Source organism: Scyliorhinus canicula, chromosome 3 (genome assembly GCF_902713615.1).
Source record: "Scyliorhinus canicula chromosome 3, sScyCan1.1, whole genome shotgun sequence".
Taxonomy (NCBI): domain Eukaryota; kingdom Metazoa; phylum Chordata; class Chondrichthyes; order Carcharhiniformes; family Scyliorhinidae; genus Scyliorhinus; species Scyliorhinus canicula.
The window spans coordinates 82,695,830-82,717,930 of NC_052148.1; the positions used below are offsets into that span (position 1 = coordinate 82,695,830).

The window sequence follows — 22,101 nt, forward strand, 5'->3', positions numbered from 1 at the left end:
AGACACACCTAAAGGTTACAGACCAGATGAGATTGAGGAAGCAGTGGGTTAGCAAGTGTTCCACTCATGGCTATCTTGATTAGCAAACAAGTGGCATTCAATGCAGGGTAGAATCATGTTAGACAAGGGGGGGGGAAGGTACATAATGGTGAGTGGGAAGCTGGAAGGGGTGCAATTGGTACTTGTGAACATATATGCTCCGAATTGGGATGACGTGGAATTTATGAGGCGGATGTTAGGTAAGATCCCAGACTTAGAGTAACCTGATCATGGGAGGGGACTTCAATACAGTCATTGAATTGGACTGGTCAAAATCCAGGACAGGGAAGAGGCCGGCTGCGGCAAAGGAATTGAAGGGTTTTATGGAACAGATGGGTGGAGTAGACCCATGGAGGTTTGCACGGCCGAGAACAAAGGTGTTTTCCTTTTTTTCACAAGCCCACAAGGTATACTCTCGCATCGGCTTTTTTGTTCTGAGCAGGACGTTAATACCGAAGGTGGTGGATACTGAGTACTCGGCAATTGCAGTGTTGGACCATGCCCCGCATTGGGTGGATCTACGGGTTAGCGTGGCGAGAGGGCAACGCCCGCTGTGGAGGCTGGATGTGGGGTTGCTAACGATCGAAGCGATCTGTGGGCGGGTTAACAAGTCCATCCTGAACTACCTGGAAACAAATGATATGGGGGAGGACTCAGCGACGGTCTGGGAAGCTTTGAAGGCAGTAGTCAGAGGGGAATTAATCTTGATACGGGCCCACAGAGAAAAGACTGAATGGGCTGAGAGGGACAGGTTAGTTGAGGAGATACTCGGAGGCCCCGGACGCAGGGCTACTTATGGAGCGGCGGAGGTTCCAGGTGGAGTTTGGGCTGTTGACCACAGGGAAAGCAGTGGAACAGTTGAGGAAGGCAAGGGGGGGGGGGCCGATCTGAATACGGGGAAAATGCAAGCAGAATGTTGCGCACCAGCTCAGGAAAAGAGTGGCCAGGGAGATAAGTAAAGAGTAGAGGTGGGAATACTGGACCCAGCAAGGTGAACGAGGTGTTTAAGGACTTTTAGAGTAAATTATATGAGTCGGAGCCCCCGCTGGGGTGGAGGGGATGAGGCAGTTTCTGGATCATTTGATGTTCCCGAGGGTGGAGGAGGACCTGGTGGAGGGGTTGGGAGTCCCAATTGAGATTGAGGAAATAATCAAGGGGCTGGAGAGCGTGCAGTCGGGCAAGGCCCTGGGGCCTGACAGCTATCCGGTGGAATTCTGTAAGAAGTTTTCGGAGATATTGAGCCCACTGCTGGTGAGGACATTTAACGAAGCAAGAGAGAAGGGAGTCCTTCCTCCAACAATATCGCAGGCCTCGGTTTCATTGATCCTGAAACGGGATAAGGATCTGGAGCAATGTGGGTCATAGAGGCCGATTTCTCTACTGAATGTGGATGCCAAACTGCTGGCTAAGGTACTGGCCACAAGGATAGAGCACTGTGTCCCGGGGGTGATAAGGGAAGACCAGACGGGATTTGTTAAGGGCAGGCAACTCAAGGCCAATGTTTGAAGGCTTCTAAATGTTATTATGATGCCCTCAGAAGGAAATGGAGTGGTAGTGGTGGTAGCGATGTATGCGGAGAAGGCTTTTGATCGGGTGGAGTGGAACTGCCTGTGAGAGGCGCTGGGATGGTTTGGGTTTGGTGAGGGCTTTATTGACTGGGTGCGGTTGCTCTAACTGGCACCAGTAGCGAGTGTGCATACGAACAGGCTGAGGTCGGGGTATTTTAAACTACATCGAGGGACGAGGCAAGGGTGCCCCCTCTCCCCGTTACTGTTTGCTCTGGCCATAGAGCCATTGGCCATGGCGTTAAGAGCCTCTAGGATCTGGAAAGGGCTGGCTTGGGAAGAAAAGAGCACTGGTCTTGCTCTACGCAGTTAACATGCTCTTGTACATTTTGGACCCATTGGAATGGATGGGGGAAGTAATGCGAATCTTGGGGGAATTTGGCAAATTTTGGGGGTATAAATTGAATGTGGGGAAAAACGAGGGGCGAAATTCTCCCCCCCCCACGACGGGTGGGAGAATAGCGGGAGGGCCTTCCCGACTTTTTTGACGCCCTCCCGCTATTCTCCCCCCCCCCCGCCGAAATCCCGACACGAATCGCTGCCGCCGTTTTTTTACGGCCGGCAGCGATTCACAGCTGTTAGAAGGGCCGAAGTCCCAGCCCTTTACGACCTTTTTACGAACGGCAAACACACCTGGTCCTGCCGTTCGTAAAAACGTCGTGACCACCTGGAAAAAAATAACCATGGCACCGATTGGCACGGCAGTACCACGGCCGTGCCAAGGGTGCCATGGGCCCGCGATCGGTGGGCACCGATCGCGGGCAGCGGGCCCGATGCCCGCGCACTATTTGTCCTTCCGCCGCCCCGCAGTATCAATACGCGGGGCGGCTGAGGGGCAACCCGGACCGCGCATGCGCGGGTTTCGCGCAAAAGCGCGATGACGTCATCCGCGCATGCGCGGGTGGAGTCTTCCCACCTGCGCATGCGCGGCTGACGTCATATGACGCGTCAGCCGGCGCTAAGTCCGACAAGCGGGTTTAACGATTTTCGTTAAGCCCGACTTGTCGGAGCCTCCGACGTCGGGCTGCTAGCCCCGACGGGGGACCAGAATCGGTCCCCCGTCGGGAAGGGGCGCGATGCCGTAAAACCCGCCCGGGTTTTACGGCAGTTTGACGATTTCTCCCGTTTTGGGAGAATTTCGCCCGAGATGTTTGCGATCCTGGCAAGAGGACAGGAGAAGAGACTGGAGAACTGCCGCTTACAATGGTAGGGAAGAGCTTTCGATATCTGGGAATCCAGTTGGCCTGGGAATGGGAGGCACTGCACAAGTTAAACCTATCCTGGTTGGTAGAACAAATGGAAGGGGACTTTAAGAGATGGGACATGTTCCCGTTATCACTGGCGGGCAGGGTACAGACCGTGAAAATGACGGTCCTCCCCAGATTTCTGTTTGTCTTTCAGTGCCTCCCATCTTCATCCCAAAGGCCTTTTTCAAGCGGGTGAATAAGATTAGGGCTTTGTATGGGCGAGTAAAACCCCGCGAGTGAAGAAAGTGTTGCTGGAGCGCAGTCAGGGGGAGGGTGGGTCGGCGCTGCCGAACTTCTGCAATTACTACTGGGCGGCTAATATAGCCATGATTAGGATGTGGGGGAGGGGTTGGCATGGGAGCGGATGGAGGTGGCGTCATGTAAAGATACCAGTTTGGGAGCGCTGGTAACGGCACCTCTGCCGTTCTCACCGGCCCGATACTCCACAAGTCCAGTGGTAGTGGCGGTCCTGAGGATCTGTGGGCAGTGGAGGAGATGTAAGAGAGAGGAGGGAGCATCGAATTGGACCCCGATTTATAATAACCACAGGTTTGTACCGGGTAGGCGAGATAGCGGGTTCCGGAGTGAGCAGGAATTAGAAGGATGGGGGATCTATTTACAGACGGGAGTTTTCCTAGCCTGTAAGCTTTGGAGGATAAATTTAAATTGCCAGCAGGGAATGGTTTTAGGTATTTGCAGGTGCGAAAGTTCCTGAGAAAACAGGTGCCGGCCTTTCTGCTGCTGCCGCCACAGGGGATACATGATAGAGTAGTTTCCAGTACCTGGGTGGGAGAGGGGAAGGTATCGGATATTTACCAGGAGCTTTCGGAGGCAGAGCTTAAGAGAAAGTGGGAGGACGAGCTAGGAGGCGAGATAGAGGCGGGGCTATGGGCAGATGTCCTAAGCAGGGTTAATATCTCCTTATCCTCAAGCCAGGCTTGGCCTGATACAATTTAAGGTAGTCCACCGGGCACATATGACAGCAGCTAGGATGAGTAAGTTCTTTGGGGTTGAGGATAGGTGTGCGAGGTGCGTGGGAAGCCCAGCAAATCATGTCCACATGTTTTGGGCATGCGCAAAGCTGAGAGGGTTTTGACAGGATTTTGCTGAGGCAATGTCCACGGTGCTAAAAACACAGGTGGTGCCAAGTCCGGAGGTACCGATCTTTGGAGTGTTGGGAGATCCGGGAGTTCAGGGGGCGAAAGAGGCCGACGTCTTGGCCTTTGCCTCCCTGGTAGCCCGGAGACGGACCTTGTTAATGTGGAGGAACTCGAAGCCCCCAAGTGCAGAGATCTGGGTTAGTGACATGGCTGGGTTTCTCAGTCTCGAGAAAATAAAGTTCTCCTTAAGAGGGTCAATGTTCGGGTTCACCCGGAAGTGGCAGCCGTTCGTCGACTTTCTCGGGGAAAATTAAAATGTCAGCAGATGCAGTATTCCAAGGGGGGGGGAACGGGCGGATTGTTGTATGGTTGAGGTGTGTGAAGATTGGGCTGGGTGGGGGGGGAAATGTTTATTTTACCATGTTGATGTCATTGTTTATGTTACCGTTATAAAAATTTTCAAATACCTAAAATATTATTTTAAAAAAAGAATATTTGTTGCAGATAATAACACCTTTCCCAGATATTTCTCACACTAGCAATTCATATCATATGCAAGGAAACATTCTCAGTCCAAATCAATACCTGATTTAAATTTTTTGAAAATAGATTTGGTTTAGTGAGTCCTATAGTGTCAGCAATCAAATACCTATGCTTTTTACCTTGTCAAACAGGTTGAGGTGAGAGTGACTGCCCTTGACATCAAGGCAGAATTCCACTCTGTGGTACCCACGAGACCTCGTAAAACTGAAGTCATTGGGTATCAGGGGAGAGCCAGCATGAGGAGAAATTCTCCAGTAGTTGGAGTCACACAAAGGAAAGTAATTGTTGTTGGAGGCTAATTATCCTGGCCCCAGGACATTGCTGCAGGAGTCTGCAGGGCAGAGACCTTGCCCCAATAATCTTCAGTTGCTCAGTCATATGTCAGAAGCGAAGCTGTTTGCACAAAGTCCAGCTCCATTCAAAATTCTTCAAATAATGAAATAGGCCATATTGCTGTGCCAAAATCCTGGAGCTCTCTTCTTACAGTGTTCTGGGATCACATTTGTCACATGGCAGCATTTCAAGAACATAGCGTTATCACCTTCTCCAAGGAACAGGATGGACAATAAATGTCTAGTGAAGCCCACGCCCCAAGATAGCATTTTATAAAATAAGTTTCAAAAAGGTATAAACTTTGGAAGTACTTTGTGGGATTTTCAGACTAAAATCTTAATGTATTTGTTTTACATTCCTTTCTCTAATCTTTCAGTAGTTTTTTTCACCTTTACATAAAAAATTAAGGGGAATGATAAGCTAAGCATTTGCACCTATTATCCTACAGCAGTTTCAAAGCACTTTATGACATTTATCGCAACACATCTCAGTACACAAAAATGTTAGAAAATGCCTTCCTTTTATTGGAGGGAATTTCTGAATGCCATCATCAATCATGCCACTACTTCATTTAGTGATGGGCAACATGCTGAGCTCTTAGAGTAGGTATTTTTAATACCCTTGTATAACTATATTTTGTGGCCAGACTTGAGAGATTCTGCCTCATAAAATATTTAATGTATTCAGTCTTGAGTCACAGCATTCGCTGGTGCTATTTCTTGACGCTCACCCAAGTCTATTTTTTCTGCATTTCAGATATCAGTGTTCGATAATCCTTCGGGTATCTTTCTCTTTATGCAAGCCCTAGCCTTACTTCTGTCACCTATCAAGTAAGTATCACCGCCTTTGTTCCAATTTAAGGTTTCTTTAGTATTTTTGTTTTACTTCCATTCCTTGCCAATGCACTGGCACCCTATCTGCGAGAGCATCAATACCATTTGATATGCCATTCACCGGACAATTCATGACAACAACCTACTTCCCTTACCAGCTGAGGTTATTCATGAAGGCCCGTCTTCTCAACCTTGCCCCTCGTCTGAAGTGTGTTGATCCTCAGGTTAAAGCATCACTAGTCAGCTCTCAAAGGGGAAAGCAGCCTATGGTCATCTGGGATTTAAATTAAATTATGGTACGAGCATTGAATTAACTACCCTTTAGAGAAGTATCTAACTCTACTACCATTATAATGCAGAAATTAAGTACTCAGTACTTGTGGAATCATTCCTATTATTTATTAATTCATGGAATGTGAGTGTCGCTGACTATTCCAACTTTTATTGCCCATCACTAATTGCCCTTGACAAGGTGATGAGATGCTGCCTGCTTGAGCTGCTTCAGTATATGTGGTGCAGGTACACTCACAGTATTGCTAGGGAATTGAGGATTTTGACCCAGTCGTAGTGAAGAAATGGTGGTATATTTCCAAGTCAGGACAGGGTGTGGTTTGGAGGGCAACTTGTAAATGGTGATGTTCGCATGTAACTGTTGCCCTTGTCCTCTCAATGGTAGAGGTTGCAGATTTGGCAGGTGCACTTGAAGGAAATTCAAATCATGATATTGGGTATGGAAATTCACACATGGGTATTGTAACTTGATCAAGGGTTAACGCTAGCAACCCAGAGCTCATGGTTTAACTCCCAGCATTGTAAGATTGAAATCAATAACTGGTCATTTGTGAACTATCTGTATTGGATTGTTGTAGAAATCCAACTGGGTTAGACCTACACCCCCTGGCCAACATAAGACATCTGTTTGGCATCTAAGGATGGGGAATAAATGCTACATTGCCACTACCACCCACAGGATTAAAATAAACAATTACATTAAGTCTTTTGGGAACAACCTACTATCTATTAATGGCAGTGAATATTGAACTTTCTTTCTGAGTTGCCTTCATATTTCAAATTTTAGCAAATCCCACTGAAGCTTCTCCTTCAAACTTAGAGTCAGAACGTTTTAAGCACAGAAAAGAGGCCCTTTGGCCTAACATGTCTGTGCTGATCATCAAACATTTACCTATTCTAATCCCATTTTCCAGCACTTCGTCCGTAGCCTTGCATGATATGGCATTTTGAGTTCCCATTTCAATGCTTATTAAATGCTATGAGGGTTTCCGCCTCTACCACCTTTTCAGGCAGTGAGATCCAGATTCCCACCACCGCCTCGGAGTAAACATTTTTCCTCAAGTGCCCTCTAAATCTCATGCCACTAAACCGTAACTCTATGTCCCCTGGCTATTGACTTATCTACTAAAGGGAAAGGTTTCTTCCTATCTTTTGTCATTTATAATCTATACACTTCAATCGGTACCCCCCTCAGCTTTCTCTGCTCTAAGGAAAACAACCCCAGCCTCTCTTCATAGTTGAAATTCTCCAGCCCAGGCAACTTCCTGGTGAATCACCTCTGCACCCTTTCTAGTGCATCACATCCTATAGTGTGATGACCAGACCTGCACACCATGCTCTAGCTGTGATCTAAAGAGCACTTTATGCAGCTCCAACATGGCCTCTCTTATATTCTGTGCCTTTGCTAATAATGGCAAATATCCAACGTGCCTTCTTAACCGCCGTATCGACCTGTCCTGCTGCCTTCATGGATCTATGGGCATGCACCCCAAATTCTCTCTGGTACTCTATATGTCCTACCATTCATTATGGCTTGTTAGGTGCTAATTCTAGCAATAAATTGAAGAAGGAGTAATTTTCCTTGGAGAGGGATGCTATATGTAGTTTCCAGAAAGATTACCTTTATACTGTTGCACATAGCCTTCCTTTAATTGGAAGGAATTTCTGAATGCCATCATCAATCATGCCACTCCTTCATTTATTGATGGGCAATATGCTGAGCTCTTAGGTATTTTTAATACCCTTGTATAACTCTATTTTGTGGCCAGACTTGAGAGATTCTGCCTCATAAAATATTTAATGTTGTATTCAGTCTTGAGTCACAGCATTCACTGGTGCTATTTCTTGACGCTCACCAAATCTATTAAGTCTTCTCGCTGAATTACTTTAAAACAAAACAAAAATAAAAGGAGGACATATTAGTCTTAATTAATTTAAGAGTTTCTGTTTGGTCATTGTCTGTGCAGAGTTAGCACGTTCTCCCCGTTCTGCATGGATTTCTTCCGGGTGCTCCAGTTTCCTCCCACAAGTCCTGAAAAGACGTGCTAATTAGGTGAATTGGACATTCTGAATTCTCCCTCTGTGTACCCAAACAGGAGAGTGGCGACTAGGGGCTTTTCACAGTAACTTCATTGCAGTGTTAATGTAAGCCTACTTGTGACAATAATAGAGATTATTATTATCTGCAATTCTATTTAAGATGCAGGCTGGGAATAAGGATGTAATTTTACAGTCATTGTTTTCAAATCATCTTAGGCATCGGCCTGAGTTTCTGATCAATATGAAACCCAGTGACAAAAAGTCACCTCCAGCTATGCCAGAAGGCAAAGACATACAGAACTGGACCTTGGTGGATGAAGCTGGTGAAGAGGTATTTACTTTTTTAAATCCTAGAAGCCATGACTGTAGATTGTTACACAACCACAAACTTTTCTATTAAACTCAATATTGAAAAATAGAAAACCTGTACATTGTGAATTCATTTGGCTAAAAAATTACTGAGTAAATTGTGAAGTCCGTGATCTCCCTCTGCCATTATTAAGATAATAAAATAACTTTGCTGTTTTAATCAAAGTCGCTGATTTGATTTATTTTATTTGAGTCACAATGGTGGAACTGAGTTGGGAGATTGTTCATCCGGATGAGGATTATAAATGCATTTTAATTTTATGGGTCCTAACTATAAAATCAGGAGAGAAGTCTAATAGAAACTAAATAATATATTTGAACTGAAACTAGTGGCTTGAAATGTTTGTTGTGACTTCCGGTGGCGGCGATGACGTAGGAAGCCGCACGTTTGGGAGCTCCCGTTTCAAACGGACTTTTCGGCTCTTTTTAGAGCCCAAAACGGAATTTTTTCGACGTCTCCCGGTGGGAGAAGGTGTGCTGATCGACTTTCTCCGCATTTCATGACTCGAACTCGGAGTGGAAAGGGGGAAAAAACGGCGGCAGCTCCCCAGAAAAAACGGGGGAAGGAATCCAAGATGGCGGTAGGCAGAACACCAGAGGAGTGGAAGCAGTGGCCCCAGGAGCAGCAAGCAGCTCTCCTGCGCTGTTTTGCAGATTTCAAGGCTGAGGTGCTGAGCTCTCTGCAGGAAACGAATAAAAAGCTCTCAGAGATTCAGACGACCCAGGGTGCTGCCATCAAGGTGTTGCAGACGCAGGCCACTGAACGAGAGGAGGATGCCGTGGTCCTCGTGAGTAAGGTGGAGGGGCACGAGGCACTCCAGAAGAAGTGGCAGGACCGCTTTGAGGAGCTTGATCACTGCATGAGGTGGAAAAATCTGCGGATCTTGGGCCTTGCGGAGGGGCTGAAGGGGTTGGATCTGACAACCTACGTGGCTACGATGCTGAACTCGCTAGTGGGGGCCGGATCTTTCCATCTGTCCCTGGAGCTGGAGGGAGCCCACAGGGTACTGGCCAGGAGGCCGAAGGAGAATGAACCCCCGCGTGCGGTGCTGGTGAGGTTCCACCGGTTCAGTGATCGGGAGCGTGTGCTGCGCTGGGCCAAGAAGGTGAAGAGCAGCAACTGGGAGAATGGGGTAGTATGGATCTACCAGGATTGGAGTGCGGAGGTGGCTAAGCGGCGGTCCGGGTTTAATCGGACGAAAGAGGTGCTCTACAAGAAGAAGATAAAGTTCGGAATGTTGCAGCCTGCATTATTATTTTGATTCCCCGGAGGAGGCGTGGGCCTTCGTGCGGACGGAGAAACTGGACTCGAACTAGGGATTGGGGGTTGCGGGTCGGTTGTAATACTTTATTGCTGGATTCTGCTGTTGCTGTGTTCTCTTTTTCTGTACTTTTGTAATTTTGATATGGTTATTAATTGGGGTGTTCTGTTTTTTGTTGTGGGGCATTGTTTGAGTTTTGTATCTTGCGGGGAGGGTTGGGGGGGTTTGTTGTATTCTATGTCAGGTTGGGGGTATGGAGTGGGGCTGGTATTTGGGCGCTGCGTCAGAAGGGTGTGGTGGGGCAGTGCGAAAGCGCGGGCTTTCCTCTGGTTTCCCGCGTTGCGGGGTTGGGGGGGTGGAGACGGGGGGGCCTTAACTGGTTCTTCCCCGCGCTGGAGTGGTGCCTGGAGGAGGGATAGGATGGGGGATGATCCCACTTTGGGAGGGGTCGGGTTTTTGGCGGGAGTTTCTGGGGTCAGCAGAAGTTAGCTGACCCACGGAAGTACAATGGAGGACGGTTCGCGGCTAAGAGGGTTCCTAGCCTGGGGGGGGGGGAATACCGGGTTGCTGTTGGCAGGGTCAGGAAGGAGCTGGTGGGGGCCGGGGGGACAGAGGTGAGGTGTTGTCGCTGTGGGACTGGGTCGGGCGGGGGGTGCTGGCCTGGGGCGGGCAGTCGACGGGCTATGGCTAGTCGACGGGGGAGGGGGTCAGGACGCCCTCTGATCCGGTTGGTCACCTGGAATGCGAGAGGATTGAATGGGCCGGTGAAGCGGTCGAGGGTACTTTCTCATCTGAGGGGGCTAAAGGCAGATGTGGGAATGCTTCAGGAGACCCACCTGAAGGTGGCGGACCAGGTCCGTCTGAGGAAGGGGTGGGTGGGGCAGGTTTTCCACTCTGGGTTGGATGTGAAGAACCGGGGAGTGGCGATTCTGGTGGGGGAAAATGTGTCGTTTGAGGCATCTGAATTGGTGGCGGATAAGGGGGGTATGTATGTTATGGTTAGGGGCAGGCTACAAGGAGAGAAGGTGGTACTTGCTAGTGTGTATGCCCCAAATTGGGACGATGCGGGCTTTATGAGGCGTATGCTGGGACGGGTGCCAGATCTAGAGGCGGGAGGTCTGATTATGGGGGGGGGGGACTTCAATACGGTGTTGGATCCTTCACTGGATCGGTCCAGCTCTAGGACGGGTAGGAGGCCGGCGGTGGCCAAGGTACTGAGAGGGTTTATGGACCAGATGGGAGGGGTGAATCCATGGAGGTTTGTGAGGCCGAGGGCACGGGAGTACTCTTTCTTCTCCCACGTACATAGGGTCTATTCTCGGATAGACTTCTTCATGGTGAGTAGGGGACTGATTCCGAGAGTGGAGGAGGCCAAATATTCGGCCATTGCAATCTCCGAACACGCTCCGCATTGGATAGAGTTGGAGATGGGGGAGGTGCGGGACCAGCGCCCGTTGTGGCGGTTGGATGTGGGGTTGTTGGCGGAGGAGGAGGTGTGTAGGAGGGTCCGGGCAAGTATTGAGGGGTACCTCGAGGTGAATGATACGGGGGAGGTCCAGGTGGGGATGGTCTGGGAAGCCCTGAAGGCAGTGATTTGTGGGGAGCTGATTTCCATCCGGGCACACAGGGAGAGGAGTGAGAGGGATAGACTGGTGGGAAAGATGCTGGAGGTAGACAGGAGGTACGCAGAGGCACCAGAGGAGGGACTGTTGGGGGAGAGGCGCAGCCTACAGGCTAAATTTGATTGCTGACCACGAGAAATGCGGAGGCACAGTGGAGGAAGGCACAAGGGGCAGTGTACGAACATGGTGAAAAGGCGAGTGGGATGCTGACTTATCAGCTCCGCAAGCGGGATGAGAGACGAGTGGGAATGTGGTGCGGAAGGGGGTAGAGGTGAATGAGGTCTTCAAGGACTTTTACGGGGAACTGTACCGGTCGGAGCCAACGGTGGAGAGGAGGGGAATGGAGAGGTTCCTCGACGGGCTTTCTTTCCCGAAGGTGCAGGAGGAGCAGGTGGAGGGGTTGGGGGTGCCGATTGAGCTGGAGGAGCTAGTTAAGCGGATCGGGCAGATGCAGTCAGGGAAGGCGCCAGGGCCGGATGGGTTCCCGGTGGAATTTTATAAAAAGTTTGTGGACCTAGTGGGCCCCTTGCTGGTGCGGACACTTAAAGAAGCGTGGGAAGGGGGAACTTTGCCCCCGATGATGTCGCGGGCACTGATTTCATTAATCTTAAAGAGGGACAAGGACCCCCAGCAGTGTGGTTCATACAGGCCCATATCTCTCCTTAATGTGGATGCCAAGGTGCTGGCAAAAATCCTGGCCACCAGGATAGAGGACTGTGTGCCATGGGTTGTACACGAGGACCAGACAGGGGGCGAAATTCTCCGACCCCACGCAGGGTCGGAGAATCGGCCGGCTGCGGCGTTAATCCCGCTCCCGCCGGGTTTTTTATTCTCCCAGCGGCCAAAAACCGACGTTGTGCAAATCCCGCCGGCAGCCTCTGAAAACAGCTGGCGCCGGCGGGATGTCATTGATTTTTTACTTTGAACAAATCTCCGGCCCGGATGGGCCGAAGTCCCGCCGACGTGGCCACGGGTCACGTCGGCGAAAAACAGAGTAGCTTTAAAACATGGTTGACGCCGTTCAGTGTCCGAGGGCAATTGGGGGGGGGTGCAGCGTTAGGGGGGGGGTGCGGCGTTAGGGGGGGGTGCGGCGTTAGGGGGGGGTGCGGCGTTAGGGGGGGGTGCGGCGTTAGGGGGGGGTGCGGCGTTTGGGGGGGGTGCGGCGTTAGGGGGGGGTGTGGCGTTGGGGGGGTGCGGCGTTAGAGGGGGGGTGCGGCGTTAGGGGGGGTGGTGCGGCGTTAGGGGGGGCGACGTTAGGGGGGGTACCGGCGTTGAGTGAGGGGGGCGGCGTTGGAGGGGGGGGGGGGGGGGGTTGGGGTAGGGGGCAGCGGCGTGCAGAGGGGGCGACGGTGCGTTGGCCCCAGCCATCCGTCGCCCCCCCCTCTGCACGCCGCTGCCCCCTACCCCAACCCCCCCTCACCACCCCTACCCCCTCCAACGCCGCCCCCCGCATCTCTCAACGCCGGTACCCCAACCCTCCTCTCAACGCAGGTAACCCCCCCTCCTCTCCTCTCCTCTCAAATCAACGCCGCAACCGCCCCCCCTCTCCTCTCAACTCAACACCGTAACCCCCTCCTCCCCCCCTCCTCTCAACGCCGCAACCCCCTCCCCCCCTCTCCTCTCAACGCCCCAACCCCCTCCCCCCCTCTCCACTCAACGCCGCAACCCCCTCTCCCCCCCCCCTCCTCTCAACGCAGGTAACCCCCTTCACCCCCTCCTCTCAACGCCGCAAACCCCTTCTCCCCCCCTCCTCTCAACGCAGGTAACCCCCTTCCCCCCCTCCTCTCAACGCAGGTAACCCCCCTCTCCCCTCTCCTCTCAACCCGACGCCGCAACCGCCCCCCTCCCTCCCTCCCTCTCCCCCTCTCAACTCCCCACCCCCCCCCCCTCCCCCCACAAACGCCGGGTCTCTCTCTTCTCCTCTCCCCCCCCCCCCCCCCCAAAACGCCGGGTCTCTCCCTTCTCTCCCCCCCCCCCCCCCCAACGCCGGGTCTCTCCCTTCTCCTCCCTCCCCCCCCCCCCAAACGCCGGGTCTCTTCTTTCTCCTTCCCCCCCCCCCCCCCCCCCAACCCCAACGCCGGGTCTCTCTCTCCCCACCACACAAACGCCGGGACTCGCCACTTCCGCAGCGGGTGAAACTGACGCGTATCGCGTCAGTCCGCTGCTGGCCCTTTCGGGAACGGAGATTACCGGCTTAAAAGAAGGCCCGGACGCCGGAGTCATCCGCACCGCTTTTACCCGCCGGAAATGGGCGTCACGTCGGTCTGCGGAGAATTTCGCCCAGGGTTTGTGAAGGGTAGGCAGCTGAACACGAATGTGCGGAGATTGTTGAACGTCATCATGATGCCGGCGATTGAGGGGGAGGCTGAGATAGTGGTGGCGCTGGATGCAGAGAAGGCCTTCGATAGAGTGGAGTGGGGGTACTTATGGGAGGTGTTGGGGAGGTTTGGATTTGGTGAAGGGTTTATTAGATGGGTGAGGCTGCTATATGAGGCCCCGATGGCGTGTGTGGCCATGAATGGGAGGAGGTCGGAGTACTTCCGGCTTTACCGAGGGACCAGGCAGGGTTGCCCCCTGTCCCCCTTGTTGTTTGCATTGGCAATCGAGCCGTTGGCGATGGCGTTGAGGGATTCGGGGAGGTGGGGAGGAACATAGGGTGTTGTTGTATGCCGATGACCTGTTACTGTATGTGGCGAACCCGGTGGGAGGGATGCCGGGGGTGATGGAGCTGCTAGCTGAGTTTGGGACCTTTTCAGGCTATAAACTAAATTTAGGCAAGAGTGAGGTGTTTGTGGTGCACCCTGGAGACCAGGAGGAAGGAATTGGTAGGCTCCCGCTTAGGAGGGCAGTGGAGAGTTTTAGGTACCTGGGGCATAATTTCACCAGGCTTGTGGATCAGATGGAGGAGGAGTTCAAGAGGTGGGACATGCTGCCATTGTTGGCGGGGAGGGTGCAGTCCGTCAAAATGACGATGCTTCCGAGGTTCTTGTTCCTCTTTCAGTGCCTGCCCATCTTCATCCCCAGGGCCTTCTTTAGGAGAGTGACTAGCAGTATTTTGAGCTTTGTGTGGGCACATGAGACTCCGAGAGTGAAGAGGGTTTACCTGGAGCGAGGGAGGGTTAGAGGCGGGCTGGCGCTGCCCAACCTTTTGGGGTACTATTGGGCGGCCAATGTGTCAGTGGTGCGTAAATAGGTGATTGGGGGGGGGGGGGGGGGGGGACCCGTGGAAAAGAATGGAGATGGCGTCATCTAGAGGTACGAGCCTGGGTGCCTTGGCAACAGTGCTGTTGCCGCTCTCTCCTAAGAGGTATACCACGAGCCCGGTGGTGGCAGCGACCCTAAGAATCTGGGGACAGTGGAGACGGCATAGGGGGGGAAACAGGGGGCTCGATGGAGGCTCCATTGGGTGGAAATCATCAGTTCATCCCGGGGAACAATGATGGGGGATTTAGGGGGTGGCAAAGGGTGGGCATCAGAAATGTTTGTTGTGATAGATGCTGGAGGATTTCTTTTTAACATTGCATTAATCCTTGAATTTTAGGTAAATTACCTAAAATTAGGCAGCAGTGTACAATGGGAGCAGAGTCCCAGGATAAGTGGTCAGTCATTTAGAACTCAATTGAGAAATCTCTTCACTCAAACGTTTGTGTAATTCTCTAGCCCAGAGGGTTGTGGATGCTCTATTGTTGCACGTATTCAAGGTTTTGGTGATCAGTGAATCAAGGAATATGTGGAGTGGGCCGTAAAATCTAGGCAGAAGGTCAGCCCTGATTGTATTGAATGGCAGAGCAGGTCTGAGGGTTAATATGGTCTATTCCTGTTCCTATTTCTAATATTTGTCTGTAACAGCGTTAGTCTCAAAATGCTATTTTAGATCCATCTAAATAAAAGTCACCAGTGCTTTATTATCAGCCTTTTACGGTTGATTATTTTTTAAGGGTGCCATTGTTGTGTAAACACATGTGGTCGCTAGCAGGATCTCTCAAACTGCATATGAGGTAAATGACCAGTTAATTATTTATGTTGGGTGATTAAAAAGGAATGGTGAAAGAACGCTCCTCTTCAAGTTGTGCTGTTGGATCTGTTAGACCTGTATGTGATCAGTCAAATTATTTTTGACTTCAGATGGTCTTATTCTTATGTCTTATTCTTTCACATTCATAAAACCTACTAATCCTGAATGAATGCATGGGTAATGGGTTGGTGTTTAGAACTTAGAAGGTTGGCATTAGAGAAGACGGGATTTCATGGTGTTACGATCAGCCGAGGTGGTGTCGAATGGCTCCCCTCTTTTCCCTCTCGTGGATTGATTGTAACAGGTTTTGCCTAAAATGGCCATATTTCCCAAATTATTGAGTGTTCACATGCTGCAACCATAAAGGACATGATCAGACAAATTTTCTTGAGTTTTTAAAAAGAAAGGGGATAGTTTTTATTGCACTTAACCCAGTCAAAGTGATCTGGTCCTGTTTTCCAAGTTTATGTTTAATGATGTGTCACCATTCAGTTAAGTACCCAGGTGATTGGACCCTTTGCTAATGGAATAGATGATCCCCATTTTTATTGGGGCAGCTGTTCAGATAGGTTGTTTTAATTTCAAAAAAAAAACTCCGACATTCACACTTGAAGTTCATACATGCAGATAGATTAACAGAGTGGGAAGGATCGATTGAATAATTTAGAGTCCAGTAAAATTAATGGGGAATATGACTCTTGAAGGTTGGTAATTTAACTCACTTCAGGCTGAATTCTGCAGGCCTGCTGCGTTTGGCATAAAGGTGGTTTAAAGTTGGAGATGGACGATTTATCCGTTCTAGAAACAACAGTACTGGGTTGAGTTATTTTTAAAATCTCTCTATGCCACCTGGATAGTCAAAATCAGCAGACAGTTCAAAATTTACAAGTTAGATGGAGAGAGGGAGAGAGAAAAAAGGAACTCATTCAGAATCTTGTTCCTTCAGTGAATCAGTTACTTGTCTAGTTTCTGCAGGGTAAGCATGTGATTAAAAGACACAAGTCAGCTTGTCACATGATTTATCTCCAACTGTCCAATGATCTAAATAAGGTCATGGCTAGTGTATTCCAAAAGTAACTTTTTTTAGACTTTGTATGGGAATTCCTTGATCAACCTAGTCCCATTGTCCAAGTTTATGTCGAATGATTTGTCACCATCCAGTTGACTAACCAGGTGATTGAACCCTTTGCTATTAGAATAGATAATCCCTATTTTTCTTGGGTCAGCTGTTCAGATAGGTTGTCTTCATTTCAATGGGTTTTGGAATGTAGAAAGTACAGTGATGAAAATGTGTAGCCATTATTGACTATGGTCCCAAATCTCTGGAATGTGGTTTTAGTCTTTTAAGAAGAAATCAGTCCAGGGTATCCAGCCAATACATTCAATAATATATTTTTCATATAAAGCATGTTTTCACAACAATGGAGGGGTAGTTTAAGCGAAAATGGGTGCAGAGAAATAAGAGATGTTGGGAATTGATATGGATCAGTAGAAATTTAAGTGAGATTTGGAATCACCCAAGAATGGGAAATCACACATGGCAGAGTTAAATGAGAAAAGAAGGGAGGATATTTTGGTTGGGAAATGGCCAGGGAATTTTATGCCGTAAATGATGAGAGTGCATCATTTCCTCAGTACTAAACTGCAGTGTAAACCGAGACTATGTTCTCAAGTCTCTGGAGTGAGGTTTAAACCAATGTCTTTCTGAGTAATATGTGAGTGCTATCATTGAGCCAAAATGGTTGCTTAAGAAGAAAAGGAAGTACTTCATACAGTCAGGCCAAGGTTTCCCTCATCCAACATCATTAAAACTAGGTTAACTGGCCATTCCTTTGCTGTTTGTGGGACCTTCGTCTATGAAATGCCAACTTTAAAAATAATTGATTGGCTGTGAACCATGTTCAACATCCGAGGGAGTGATAAATACAACTTTTTGGCACGTTTTGTTATCCGTTAGCTTATTCCTATGCTTAAAATCTGATTATAAAATGTTCTAAAAATGTCCTAAATTTTATTCATTTATAACTGTTTATGTACAGTTCTGAGTATAAGAGGGTAATAGGAATGATATACTGAGACATTGCAAAGACTGGGTGATGTGTACTACAAGAGTGAAAGGAATTCAAACACATTTGACAGTGAAGTATTTGGAATAGTTTATTAAATTTGTATGTAATTATCAGTTTATATTGATTCTTGATCTAGGATGAAGATCCTGACACCAGCTGGCTACTACTCTCCGAGGATGACTTGGTTACCCTTTTGTCGCAGTTTCCTTTCGATGAACTGTTTAAGCAATTACTTGGGATAACTGTAAAAGGTAACACTTTCTCTTCTAGACTTGCAGGTTTTGTAGAGCTAAGTTGTAAGGTCTTACAATCATGAGCATTATGCCAGGCAAAGCACAATATATAATTCCGTTACTTTGGCGGGGGGCGGGGGGGGGGGGGGGGGGGGTGGGGAGAGATTCTGGAAGTTCCCTTAGAGGTAGAACATTAAAACCTTATAACACATACAGCATCAGTTCACCAATATTAATCCAGGAAGCAGGAACTAAAGTCATAAGGAGCAACTTGCGACTTGTAGGATTTTTTTTTCAAAAGCAGAGGTGGCTATTTCAGGGCTTTATAAAAGTCTGAAGAGGTGATTACTGATCTAGATGGGGAATCCGTGATGAGGTGATCATAAATTTAAAATCATCACTAAGAGTAATACAAAGGTAAGAAATTTCCTCACAGCTAGCTGGAGCATGGTATGACAAAGAGTGTAGTTAGTTGAGGCAGACATTTTCTCTTTTTGAGAATGTTGGATCAGTGTTTGAAATCAAGGACGGTACAGGGCAGTTGGGGTAGAGGTTGGTGAGATTAGTTTTGGATTACTCTTGCAAAAAGCCAGAGTTGACATAGTGGGCTAAAGGTTATCCTTCTGTGATTCTTTTGAAAAAATATCTTGGCAGTATTTTGCATCTGCTGCTATGTCCCTTTCACAGTTATTTCTGCTCCCTTTACAAACATTTTTATTCACGCATTCTTAAGGAATTTAGCATTTCCTATGTAGAAGTTGTTTATTTATGTATTCTTTCACGGGATGTGGACATCGCTGGCTAGATCAGAATTTATTGCCCAACCCTAATTGCCCTTGAGAAGGTAATGGTGAGCCGCCACCTTGAACCACTGCAATCCAGGAACACCGATAGTGCTGTTGGGGAGGGAATTCCAGGATCTTGACAATATAAGACCAGAGACAGTTCCAAGTCAGGATGTTATGTGGCTTGGAGGGAACTTGCCCTGAGCATGTTGCAGTGTTGTCTTGGGACTGGGATGTTTTGCCTCTCAACAACCACAACCATCTTCGTTTGCACTAGGTATGACTCCAACCAGTGGAGAGCTTTTCCTCTGATTCCTGTTTGCGTCCTGATTCCTGGGGCTCCATTCGTCAAAAGCCCCCTAGATGTCAAGGGGCAGTCACTCTCATCTGACCTCTGGAGTTCAATTCTTTTCTCCATCTTTGGACCATGACTGTAATATGGTCAACTGCTGAGTGTCACTTGCAGAACCCAAACTTAACATCAGTGATTAGGTTATTGCTTTGTAAGTGCTGCTTGATAGCACTGATGCCGACGACTTGCATCAATTTGCTGGTGATCAAGAATGGACTGATTGGGAAAGTAATTGGCCAGATTGGATTTGTCCTGCCTTTTGTAAACTAGACGTACCTGGGCAATTTTCACATTGTCAGGTGGGTGCCAATAGTTATACCTATTGTGGAGTAATCTACAAAGAGAAAATTAGTTATCATGAATATCGCTAGGGGACAATGTAATTGGAAATGTAAACTTACACCAAATGTCATGATATTTCAACTTCAATGCATTGATTCAGATAAAAGAAAGCAACAACTCCTTTTTGACATTATATAATTGAAATGATTTAATCACATGCTGTGCAGTGACTGTACAATGAGCTTGGGAGAATTAAAAAAATAGAATCCCTTCAGAGCAGAAGGAGGCCAGTTGGGCCATTGAGTTCCACACCGACCCTCAGAAAGAGCACCCTACCTAGACCCAGTCCCCACACTTTCTCTGTAACCCTATAAACCCCACCGAACCTTTGGACAAAGGACAATGTAGCTTGGAAAATCCACTTAACTTGCACATCTTTGGACTGTGGGAGGAAACCAGAGCATCCGATGGAAACCCACATAGACACAGAGAATGTGAAAACTCCATACAAGGCTGGAATTAAATCTGGGTCCCTGATGCTGTGAGGCAGTAATGCTAATCGCTGTGCCACTGTAGCATACTAGTTATTGCATCAATATAATGTGAATGTTTAATAAAGGCAATGTTGATTTATGATATTTGACAAAAAAGGTTTTCACCTGCTTTCATGTTGACCAGGTGAATACAAGCCTGAAAATACCACTTGTGATCAGATGATGAAGATAATTGGATTTGCATCCTCGTTGGTAGACCTTCTGGCTGTGGGATTGGAAACTTTTAACAGGGTACGATACAGGCAGTTTGTGAAAAGGATTGGTCAGATGATCAGGTGAGATAAAGGTGATATACCTGTTATACTTGACAAAATATCATTTTTTTCAATTGTATTTGCAATATGCAGTATATATTGTTCATGCCTTTAACTTACCAAAATATCCTCTGTAAAGAACAATATTGTGAAACCAGAGGAAATATTAAAAAGTAAAAGCAGAACATGCTGAAAATAGCACGTCAGGCAGTATCTGCGGAGAGGCCAACAGAGTTGATGTTTAAAATCAATGCTCTTGTCAAAAAGGAATGGTTTGCACTTACATGACACCTTTCATGACCGCAGAACTTCCCAAAGTGCTTTATAGCCAATGCAGTAGATTTGAAATGTCAGCACCAATTACATAGGTACAAAAAAGATTGAGGTCCTGAATAAATATTTTATGGAGCCAGGTGAAACTTTGAAAAAAGGACTTCAAAGGTAGCAATCTATGAATGGTGTCTAGTAATTGACCCCTCTACCCTGGGAAAAAGTCTCTGACTATCCACTCTGTCTATGCCCATCATAAATTTGTAGACGTCTTATCAGGTCGCCCCTCAACTTCCTTCGTTCCAGTGAGAACAAACCAAGTTTAGTCAACCTCTCCTCCTAGCTAATGCCATACCAGGCAGCATCCTGGTAAATCTCTTCTGCACCCTCTCAAAAGCCTCCAGATCCTTCTGGTAGTGTGGCGACCAGAATTGAACACAATACTCCAAGTGTGGCCTAACTAAGGTTCTATACAGCTGCAACATGACTTGCCAATTTTTATACTCCATGCCCTGGCCAATGCAGGCAGCATGCCGTATGCCTTCTTGACTACCTTCTCCACCTGTGTTGTCCCTTTCAGTGACCTGTGGATCTGTACACCAAGATCTCTCTGACTCTTGAGGGTTCTACCATTCACTGTATATTCCCTACCTGTATTAGACCTTCCAAAATGCTTTACCTCACATTTGTCTGGATTAAACTCGATCTGCCATCTCACCGCCCAAGTCCCCAAACGATCTAAATCCTGCTGTATTCCCTGACAGTCCTCATCGCTATCCGCAATTCCACCAACCTTTGTGTCGTCCACAAACTTACTAATCAGACCAGTTACATTTTCCTCCAAATCATTTATATATATATATATATATATATTACGACCAGCAAAGGTCCCAGCACTGATCCCTGCGGAACACCACTAGTCACAGCCCTCCAATCAGAAAAGCACCCTTCCATTGCTACTCTCTGCCTTCTTTGACCTAGCCAGTTCTGTATCCATCTTGCCAGCTCACCTCTGATCCCATGTGACTTCACCATTTGTACCAGTCTTCCATGAGGGACCTTGTCAAAGGCCTTACTGATGTTCATATAGACAACATCCACTGCCCTACCTGAATCAATCATCTTTGTGACTTCCTCGAAAAACTATCAAGTTAGTGAGACACTGCCTCCCCTTCACAAAACCGTGCTGCCTCTCGCTAATACGACCACTTGCTTCCAAATGTGAGTAGATCTTGTTTCAAAGAATTCTCTCCAGTAATTTCTCTACTACTGATGTAAGGCTTACCAGCCTGTAGTTCCCTGGACTATCCCTTCTTAAACAAAGGAACAACATTGGCTATTCTCCAGTCCTCCGGGACATTACCTGAAGACCATGAGGAGCCAAAGATTTCTGTCAAGGCCTCAGCAATTTCCTCTCTTGCCTCCTTCAGTATTCTGGGGTAGATCCCATCAGGCCTTGGGGACTTATCCACCGTAATATTTTTCAAGATGCCCAACATCTTGTCCTTTTGGATCTCAATGTGACCCAGGTTATCTACACACCCTTCTCTTGACTCAACATCCACCAATTCCTTCTCTTTGGTGAATACTGATGCAAAGTATTCATTTAGTACCTCGCCCATTTCCCTTGGCTCCACGCATAGATTCCCTCCCCTGTCCTTCAGTGGGCCAACCCTTTCCCTGGCTACCCTCTTGCTTTTTATGTACGTGTATAAAGCCGTGGGATTTTCCTTAACCCTATTTGCCAGTGATGAGACCGATGCAAGCTGGACAGGTTGCACCTCGACAGATCCACTATCGATATCTTCGATCAATATCCTCATTGATGTTTTGCTAATTCTGTTGTGGAGCATTCAAATTAGCCTGGCAATGGGGTGGAAACCGCAAAGTAGATTCAGAAGGGAGAGAAGAAAAGTTGGTAATGGAAGACAAAACTAACAAGCATACTTGGAAAACAGAAGAAAAAAAAGACTAGAAAATAGACAGCAAAGGAGTTCGACCATACTAAATGGTAGATACTTCAATGTAAGAGTCTAAGGAAGT

At 48.1% G+C, this 22,101-nt stretch overlaps 1 protein-coding gene across 4 annotated transcripts in view; it reads left to right on the plus strand.

Annotated features, from left to right (window-relative positions):
- Positions 1-22,101, plus strand: part of epg5 (ectopic P-granules autophagy protein 5 homolog (C. elegans)) — a 236,083-nt gene that overhangs the window by 41,795 nt on the left and 172,187 nt on the right. For all 4 annotated transcript variants that reach the window (XM_038790783.1, XM_038790784.1, XM_038790785.1 and 1 more), the window contains exons 6-9: positions 5,584-5,657; positions 8,208-8,322; positions 17,465-17,579; positions 19,659-19,809. In XM_038790783.1, the coding sequence (XP_038646711.1) occupies positions 5,584-5,657; positions 8,208-8,322; positions 17,465-17,579; positions 19,659-19,809 (455 nt within the window). The remainder of the gene's footprint in view (positions 1-5,583; positions 5,658-8,207; positions 8,323-17,464; positions 17,580-19,658; positions 19,810-22,101) is intronic.